General features: G+C 40.4%; 1 protein-coding gene across 1 annotated transcript in view; it reads left to right on the forward strand.

Moving 5' to 3' along the window:
- The window catches only part of VIPR2 (vasoactive intestinal peptide receptor 2), a 60,024-nt gene extending 52,408 nt beyond the window's left edge, over window positions 1-7,616 (forward strand). The window contains exon 13 of the mRNA XM_065831225.2: window positions 1,368-7,616. Coding sequence (XP_065687297.1) covers window positions 1,368-1,541 — 174 coding nt within the window. The 3' untranslated portion in view covers window positions 1,542-7,616. The remainder of the gene's footprint in view (window positions 1-1,367) is intronic.
- The last annotated feature ends 2,597 nt before the right edge of the window (window positions 7,617-10,213 follow it).

Below are 10,213 nucleotides of genomic sequence, written 5' to 3' on the forward strand. Positions count from 1 at the left end.
CACAAGCAATGTGGACTGTGCAAGCGAGGTGCAGCAAGTCTAGAAATTCATCCAAAACGTGAAAAAACATTTAATAAGTGCTTAGGGGTAATCTGCCAGAACAACAGCAGATTTTTAGAAGTGCTCAGCGTGTAGCAGCTCTCCTAATCTCAACTGAGGAAGATGCAAATAATTCCTTTTCGTGTCAGCCACTTTTTAAGGTAGAACATAAAAGAAACAGCATGGAGTGTCTGATTGGAGGAACCTGTCTGAAGAAGACTCTTGCACAGGGAATAGACATGCAGGTGTCCTGAGTGCTATTCTGGTCTTTGATATTCATGAGATGCCTCATTTTGGGCTAATCGTTTGATTCTGTGCTTTGAGTACGTGTGATTAATAGCTAGATATCAAAAGCTAATGTTGCAGCACAAGTGATACAAAATTGATTTTGAAAGTGGCCTTGGGACATCTCCTCAGACAGTGTAGGCACAGTGTTCACTTCAGTTTTGTAATCTTTGATTTGGTATCCTACATGGAAGGGATGCCATCCAAAAGGACCTTGACAGGCTTATGGAGTGGGTCCATGTGAACCTCATGAAGTTCAGCAAGTCCAAGTGCAAGGTCCTGCACCCGGGTCAGGGCAGGCCCCAAGATCAGGGATGAATGGATTGAGAGCAGTCCAGCAGAGAAGGACTTGGGGGTGCTGGGGGATGAAAAATTGAACATGAGCCGGTAATGTGTACTTGCAGCCCAGAAGACCAGTCATATCCTGCATTGAAAGAAGTGTGACCAGCAGGTCAAGCCAAGTGATTGTCTTTCAGTACCAGGGTGACATGGACCTTTTGGAGTGAGTTCAGAGGAGGCCACAGGAATGATCAGAAGGCCGAAGCAGGTCTCCTGTGAAGAGATGCTGAGAGAGTTGAGGTTGTTCAGCCTGGAGAAGAGAAGGCTCCAGGGAGACCTTATTGTGATCTTTCAGTATAAGGACTGGGGATTACAAGGAAGATGGAGAAAGACTTTTTAGCAGGGTCTGTAGTGACAGGACAAGGGGGTACAGTTTTAAAGTGAAAAAAGGTAGATTTAGATTGCAAGTAAGGAAGAAATTTTTTCTATGAGGGTGATGGAGGCACTGGAACAGGTTGCTCAGTGAAGCTGTGGATATCCAGCACTGGAAGTGTTCAAGATCGTGTTGGATGGGGCTTTGAGCAACCTGTTCTAGTGATAGATGTCCCTACTCATGGCAAGAGGGATGGACTAGGTGATCTTTAAAGGTCAGCCCAAAACATTCTACAACTCTATTCCCACAGGTCCCCATTTGACAGCAAATAAACATGGAAAGGTTCCTCGCATGAAATAACATTTTGTTGTGCATTTTCTCTTTAACACAGGTCCAAGGGGAGCTGAAAAGAAAATGGCGGAGTTTGTGCTGGAAGCAAACAGCAGGCAGAGATTACAGATTCCACAGCTCGTCGATTTCTCGAAATGGATCAGAAAGCGTTTCTCAGCTCCACCGGAATTCAAGGGCTCAGTCATTTATGCAGACAGAGACCACCATGATATAAATCAGCTAGTTCCCCCAGGACATGAAAAACTGTGGGATATATCATTCATTATGCAGCTTGATGTGATATTTTATAAAACGTACAGTTTAGTGCTTTGCTTTTATACATGTTGGTATTTGGGAAATTGGTTTGTGCAACCAACTAGTTAATAACAGAGAGGCCTGCCCCATGGATGCTTTCTGGGCTTTTGGGGTTTTTTTTAATGGTATCCATATTCATTCTGATGTTCTGTTGCCATTTATGAGCCGTAACTATACAAAAACTCATTTATTATAATGGTCCGTTTACCCTCCAGCATGTCTACAAGATAGATGTATGGTATCCTGTTCAATGCAGACTGCTTTGGCACATGTCGAAAAGGCTGAGATGGGAAACAAGAAAATTTCTCACACTTTATTTATACTTTAGGAAACTTTTATTTCCTTGAGCATTCGGAAATTCTCTCCTAATTATGGAAAACAAAATAAAAATAAAGAACTGTAAGAATATAATTAACCACAGTGGGAGTTTAGTGTGCTAATCCAGGAAATTGTTAATGTTATTTATACAGAGGGAAAAAAGTTAGTTCTTCTTGGCTAATTGTATAGATTTCAGGTATTACTTTCTACAGTTTTATTCCAATCCTGTTTTTCCTTTCAGAAGTGCTTGGGTTTATGTTTAGGTGCAGAAAGTAGGGCTACTTTTGCAGTCCATATAGAACAGGCTATGTAATAATTTTGACTAAAGCATGAGCATTTTCCAACAGTGTGATTGCAATCACCAGTTGTTCTCTTCTGTTTAAAATCAAAGAGATTTGTGTTGATCTTTTGTTAAACAATTTTCTGAAGAGGTGCTTTATTGCTAGAGCAGTCTAGCCTAGGATAAACAGCCTTGGATAGCATATTACCCATTGAAAGTAGCATTTTTATATAATATTTTCATTGAAATATGTCCCTAGAACTACATACTTGGCAGCTAAAACAAGGAATATTGCAATAAAGTTACAACTCCCATTTAAGGAATAATGTACATTCTTTTTGCTTAGTTTTATTCTGTATCTGTCTGAGCTGATTTAAAATTTAATCCTGACCATGACTCCAGCAAAAAAAAAGTTAGACAGAATCCCTAAAAATTACCATAAAAGGCATAAATAGAAGGCATTCTCAACAACGCCAAGGCTCTTATGGAGCCACTTTGTGAAAAAAAAAAAAATACATGAAACTGCCAGATTCTTATAAATATATACAGAACATTTTCACTCTTCAAAAGAAATAGACCAAATGATGTTTACTTCCCAGGTCAAGTTTAGCCATGTCCACTCTAAATAGCAAGTGGGAATAATACATATTTGCATTAATTCTTCTGATCCATAAAAGCACTTGCCCTGATATTTCAAATAACAGACTGTGTGGAGCTGGCAGAATCCAAAGTCCATCATATTGCCAGGTCAAGGGAAGGACAGCAGCAAGGGCAGGTCTTGGCAGGCTTGCATGTGCATTCTTGAAAATATTACCAGTACTGGGAATATTGCTGGCAGTCATCAAAGGCTCCATACGCGACTTGATCTGATTTAATTTAGCTAGTTATCATTCAAACACAATTTATTTTAATGGGAATACCCAGGAGTGATGCAAAGTTACGTGAGACCAAAGAGCCTCCATGGTTCACATGAGTACTGTAAAACACATATTATAATTCTGTTAATGTTACGTGACAGTAAACTTTACAAAGTAGTTATCATTTGAGTTAAACAATAATCACTTGACGAATTGATACTTGGCCTAATTTGACTTGAAAGAAGCTACTGACCACCTGCAGTCATTCAGTGTTTTGTGCTGTCACTTGGTGAAGTTAACTAAGAGGCTCTGCAGTGAAATAGGCTGCCCCGTGACAGTCCCATGGGGTCTAAAGATAAGCCCTACACCTCTATTTAAATTAAGTATATTCCCAAAAGTTTAGACTCAGAAGCCACTGTTAAACTTTAGTATTTTTCCTGGATCACTGAACAACCTTATCAACAATCTGAATTGCAAATATATGGAGACATATTGGAGCTTTGAGGGCTGCTCCTATACCTAAATTAAATACATCTGTGCCCTCTCTAGGCTTCTTTGTATGACGTGGCTTTGGGACTGTTCAGTTCCCTGAGATGTGATGTGCAGGATGTATTTTTTTCCCCAGATTTCTAGGATAGAAAGGTACGCTTGACAAGCGTTCAAGTGTACTCATCTTTGTGTTCAAGGGAGGTTCTTTGACTGACCTGGCACATAGACAGAATGATCATATAAAAATAGAGATTTCAAGCAATCAGTTCCATCAGTCTGTTCTGCATGATGCATCACCAATTATATGTGTTTATAATTCATTGTATCCTAGAGCAAACTATCATTGTTCTAATTGGGTGAGCATGGAGAAAATCTGTATCTCTGGGTTGTAAGACAGAAAAGCTTAAATAAGAAAACACATTTTAAGTTGCAATGGAAGAGCATAGTTTCTTTTAACAGGGCGCAGATGCATTTGGACTTGATTCTGCTTTTCTTGGAGGGAGTAATGCCATATGAGAGGATGAAGTTGCACCAGTGGGAGAACATAGATGAAATCACTAAGTTTGTAGGACTATGTGGGCATACAAAAAGTGCCACACAAGGGAGACAGGTGCTGCAAATATTTTTCTTTCAAACCAGTGAAAAGCGCATATTTTGTAGAACCTCATTCCCCTATTAAAAATTACAGAATCTAAATACAGAAAATTTGTTTTCTGTGAGACAATTAAACTTCATAACACTTTGTGCAAGCATTTCCATGTCAGTGAAGTCCTAGAGGGCCCTGTGCTCACTTGTTTCCACTCCCGGAAAATTCTGATTTCCAAATAATTTTATGCAAAGTTACAGCATCAACTCCATCATCACCTGTTTGACTTTCAGCTGCTTTTTCACACACAGATACACATCGTAATAAAATATAGGTAGATGCTGCAAAACAGTTTGACAGATCTAGTGCTTGATCAATCTCTTTATGACACCAGAAACATGGGAGTTTCTCGTGGCTTTGTCTGTCTTGGAATTTTTCACAGGGGTGTGGAGTTAAATGCTCCCTCTCTCTGCTGTGGTGATTCTAAGAGTCAAAAGGACAATGCAAGCAAACATTTGACCTTCTGTCATCCCTAAACTTAGTTCTTGCTCAATCCTAGCAGCAGCACCAGTGGAGGAGGTAGAGGCAGGAAGACAAGTGTCACATAATTCTCCTCCCTTTATTCCTTCACTGCCTTTCTCCAGTTGCATCAGGGTCCAAACTGAGTTGTAAAGTCTTCAGAGCAGGAAATCTGGTTTTTTGTCGCCACTGGAAAGCCTGTAGCACATCATTACCAAGCAAGAATGATAATAGAATTCACTCTCATACTGCGGTGAATTGTTGTAGTTTCCTTGGAGCTGCCAGGGTGGCACTGCTCACCCTGAGTGATTTTTAGCAGCATTACCTGCTGCTGATGCGTGGGGGACACAGAGACAGATTACTCTCTGGTTACTAACTATAATCAAAATCTGAAAACGTAGCAAGCATTGAATTTAATTTTCCTCTGCAGAGCCATTTTCAGCTGTGTGCTTGATAAACTCAGGTGAAATTCGTCTGCCCTGGTTTCCCTATCTAAAAGCTGGATGTCTGTCTCTGAGCTAAAGATTCTTCTTAAGTGCCTACTATAGTTGTCACATATAGGCACTAATTGAAGATGAATCATCCTATGTTTAGCTGAGCATCTAAGGTAGGTAAGCTGCATCACCTTTTTCCCTCTACTTACTATAAAATGATCCCAGAGTAGCTGGCTAGTACTTATATTTCTCACTCTACATCTAAAATCAGGCAAGATGAATCTCTCCAGAAGAGGCCATTCAGTTATCTGGCTAATATTACCCAGATATTCCGTTTTAAGCCAAGTGACTTGGGTTAGCCAAAGTTCTCCAAGAAATGTGCAGGATGCTTCAAAAGTTCATGCAGTGAAAGATCCTTCAGTCTATTTGGGTGTCCCTGTGGTTGACTGCCTTCTGTGATAAAGTCTTATGTGCTGTTTTGATTTGCCTGGCTTCAGTTTTCAACAATTTTTTCTTGTTTCAGCTGTTTGGCTTTTTGTCTTATGTAGAGGGGCCACGTGCTAAAACAAAATCCTTTAGACTACCAGCAATTTTCTTTATGTGAAATCTCTCGAAAGTCACTCTTTAAATCACGTCTTAATTTCCTCTCCCGAGAAAGCAACATGTCAAATATTTCAAATTCTGACAGTTAGGCATTTTCTAAATATTCTTCCTGATTCTCTTCTGTGCCCTGTTCCATCAGCCAAGAGAAGTAAAGAAAGTATTTCAGCATCTTATCCTTCAAGAGTGCACACACCATTGACCGTATTTCTCACTCCCTCTTACGGCTCACCTGGTCATACCTTTGAAATTTTTGACTTTATGTGGTCATTTTAACTGACCTGGAACTGGCTAGTGACATGCAATTAAATTATTGCTCACCTGTTTTTTGCCATATAAACCAGTACCATTTTAAACTATGTTGGCCCTGATGTCTGGGTCAGAATTTGCAAAATCACCTTAGGAATGCAGAGAGCAACCTTTTAGCTGTTGAAAGCAGTGCTGGCTTTCAGGAAATTTTAAGAATTTGACATGTATTTAAGTACTCTATACAGGAGTGTGTGAGAGCCCAACAGGCTGCATCTGAGCAGCACAGTGATGGGTGCTGCAGGCAGCCAGCTGAGGAACCACTCAGGTTTAGCATACATTGGAACTGGACTGCAGAGGCAATAACTAACTGGTGGTGAAAAGCATTACAAAAAGCCTCCTACAGTCAAGCTGGAGGCAGTCTGCCCCACTCTGTAGCATCTGCTTCGAGTCCTGGTGCACCCAGACAGGCGTCCTTCTGCCCTTGACACGGTGAAGAGGAGAGCAACACGTACAGGCCCTCAGCAAAGCACAGAGTCTGTCTGGGCTGTCTTTATGAAACAAAGCATTCCAGATGCAGATATCTCATACTCCATATATAAGGATTAAGAGGGGTCACTTGCATTATTTGTCTTCAGTTTTTGTGACTTTAATACACATCTTCTGTTGACTGTGAGTTTGCCCATTTCAGCAAAGCAATTGAGAAAAAAGTCCAAATCCATATTTAGCAGGGTTTTTTTCAGACATCTCCAATGAAAAATTAAACATTAAATATGTCTGATAAAAAGGAAGAACTGCCAAGTAACCTGCAGAGAAAACTGCTATGTATATAATGATTATTGTTGGAGCAATTAGTGTCTGTGCAGAGGGATACAGGAAATACTTTTACTAACAAAAGTACCTTCACAGTACCATGAGTGCCTATATAAGCTGTGGGCTGTCAGCACTACCCTGACATAACCAAGTAGCAGAAGTTAGTATGCAGTGCTATTCTGTTGGTGATAAAACAATACTAAAATAATAATAATGTGTTATAACATGTATGTTACAACAGTAAATCAAGATAACATTTAAAAGAAGCATTCTGTGATATGGTTTAGCCAGTCTGTGTTGGACCTGGTTCTGCCCAATGATAACAGCAGGCAGTCAAATCTAAGTCAGTAACATTTCCATTGTCAGATAAACCAGTGGCAGATATGTCCCAACCCCCTTTATTTCCCAAAGTGCTTTAGTAAGTTTATGATAACCTGAAGCTTTTTTTTTTTTCCTGGCACATTAGTATGAGTACTGTTCTGAAATTCTCTTTTGTCGTCTCTATCAATAACTTTTTATCTGTTGAGTATGGTAAAAATTAAAGATGATGTAAATGAATGTGATTATTTTTTACAAAATGTACAGACTATGATGTATAGATTAATGTGTGTAAATAGATTTCCTTTTCATACTGTAATTCACTATATGTTTCTTCTGGTTTTGCTCTTTTGTTCTTTTCTGTTTTCAGTTTTTAATGTCACGTACCTAACAGCCTTCTCTGAGATGTTATATATAAAGCTGTGAACAAATAAGCGTTTACATCTTTATGCTATTAGAGATAATAGTACTTAATAACACCATAATGGACTGAAGAGGAATCAGACAATAAAAATTTTAGAGGTTTTGCACAGAACTTCTTTCATTTATGTGATTTATGTATGTATGAGATGCACTAACAAACCGTATTTTCAAAACTTAAAATGATCCTTCTGCCTTGGCACCTCAGGGTTCCTCAGCAATGTGATTAAAATTGGATTGAATGGAAAAGGAAAGGCTGAGGCTGCTTCTGCGATGGGAAGGGACAGGGGGAAGTGACAGAGCAGGGCAAGGCTGGCAGCAGTGGCTGCTGGTGGGGCCAGCGAGGAAGGTGAGCTCATGGAGGAGGAGGTGGCACCTTGTGGGGCAGCGTATGTCCCCTGGCAGCAACACCCAGCGGGGACAAAGGACAGACTGCTGTTGGCTGTCCCTCATGGACCAGGGAATGTGTCCTCTTATGTATGTATCTATAGTTAGCACACAGCCACATCTCCAGGAGGGGTCTTCTGACCCTTTGAGAGACCTGAGCTCTCATCCTCTCCCACCACGTGTGTGTGTGCCTGTGTGAGCTGCCTGTCAGTCTGTCCTTGCCCACATGCTTGTTTTCCCTCCCCCATTGCTACCTGGGTGCCTCCACAACCAGATCACCTTGACTTCTGCCAATGAGCTACTTTAGGGGTGAGGAACCTGAACGTGCAGCAGGACCAGGTGAGCAGGGTCACTGACAACCAGACCGATTCCCATCAGTGCTGGCGAGTCTGACTCCTGTCAAATGCAAAAAGTGTATCCCTTTAAAAAATGCTGGATAATTTTAACACTATCAGTGCTGACTGACTCCTGTAGCTAGAGAAATGGATGTTCTCAGAACAAAGGCGAGAGTCAGCATGTTGGGAAGGAGAGAGAAAGTAAGGGAGACTGCACTCAAAAAACAGTGTAAGAGAGCAAACGATTACGATTTCTGCTTGATTGTGCAAGGCAGGTTCACCTGCAGGAGTCTCAGCTCTGTACCTGTAACCACTGGCCCACAGGCAGGCTTGAATAGAGAACAAAGCTCCTAGTTTTGTCTGGTTGTACCAAGGAGCTTCTAACTGGGGCATTTGAAAAGGGAAAGATCAGTGCCTGGGATAGTGAAACTATTAGAAAGACTGGATGCATTCCCCTCCTCTCCATGAAAGAACTGAACCAGAGAACTGAACCAAAGAACTGCAGAGCAGACAGCAAAAGAAAAGGGATTGCAAACTGTATGTTTCTGTATGTGTGTAAATTTAGGTGTGGACTGCAGAACGAGGTTGCTGTCACAGAACAGCTTGTTATCCCTTGGCAGTGCATAAAACAAATCCAAGTCTCACTCCCAGTTCCAGCTCTGTTTGCTGGTATCTAGGGAGAGTTTGGCCCTCAGGCAACAGTGACCACCTAAAAGGAGATGTGCACAGACCAGCAGGAGGAAGCAGGCACTCGGTGCAAGGCCATGTAAAGGCTGAGCCCATGTGCAGCCACCCTGCAGCACAGCATTGTCCATGGGGTTTGGGGGTGACTCCTACTGCAGGGGCTCGGTAGCAGCATAGAGGTCATTCCAGTTTGGAAAGGGTATTCCACAGACTGCACAGTGCTTTTGAGCTAATACAAAGCCTCTGTGTGTCCAACTGAGTGAAATAAAATGCTGCCTATTAATTAGGTTCTATTATTTATAATTGATTGTATTTTGATACCCTCATCTTTCCTTAATAGCATAGGCTGGGATATATTATAAGATAGCTGACATACAATTTAGGTTGAACTATTCTATCAAAACATTTAATAATCAAGTATATGTTTTATCAAAGTAGTTGCAGATTTTTTCTCATAGGAAAAATAAATATTTTCCTAGTAATATCCTAGAGAACATAGTCAGTACCCTGGGATATTCAATTAAATTAAAAAATTGGATTTGGAAAACAAGAGAAGGCAAAATGAAGAGCTGTGCTTTATGTTGAAGCCCTTCTGTATTTCTGAGCTGGTGCCTTTGTAATTGAGACTGCTTCTCAACACAATCCTGTTAAGCTGTGAAATTCTCTGTTCAGAAAGGCTTTATTTAGCAATAGCCCTCAGCCACTGCTTATCCCTGATTTCCTGCTTATATTCTTCACCTGCTCTTAATTAGTGCCTTGGGCTTTGGCTGCCTGTCTCTGTAGGATATGAAAAAATACTCTGCAAATGATGAGGGAATCAGTAAGCAAGTTTATAACAATATAATTAATAATGGATCCTGACTACCAGGGGACATTTTATTATGCAGAGCTGCATTCATGAGAAGCAATTTGAAAACTGGAATACAATCTGAGTAATACACCAAATCGTGCTGTAGAGAATGATTGTTTCTCAGCCAGGTGATGAATTGGACAATTTAATCATTCCTGCAGACCCTAGTTTCTGTTATTTAGGTAAGTACCCAAACCATACAGCCTGTTTTAAAAACACATAACTTCACCTTATTACTCAACAATAAAAACATGAAGAAAAATACTGTTTCTCTCAAATACAACATGTTTAAAGAATAATTTTCATTTGCCTATAAAGACTTCCTGTTTCTTGAATTGGGCCAATAATTTATCAGTTTAGACACTTGAAAGTGCTATTTTATTAATAAGTTTTAAAAATCCCAGGACACACGTTACTCAGGGTATAGCTCTGGCTACCCATCATGATGCCCCAAAT

The sequence above is a fragment of the Patagioenas fasciata genome, chromosome 2 (genome assembly GCF_037038585.1).
Source record: "Patagioenas fasciata isolate bPatFas1 chromosome 2, bPatFas1.hap1, whole genome shotgun sequence".
Classification (NCBI taxonomy): domain Eukaryota; kingdom Metazoa; phylum Chordata; class Aves; order Columbiformes; family Columbidae; genus Patagioenas; species Patagioenas fasciata.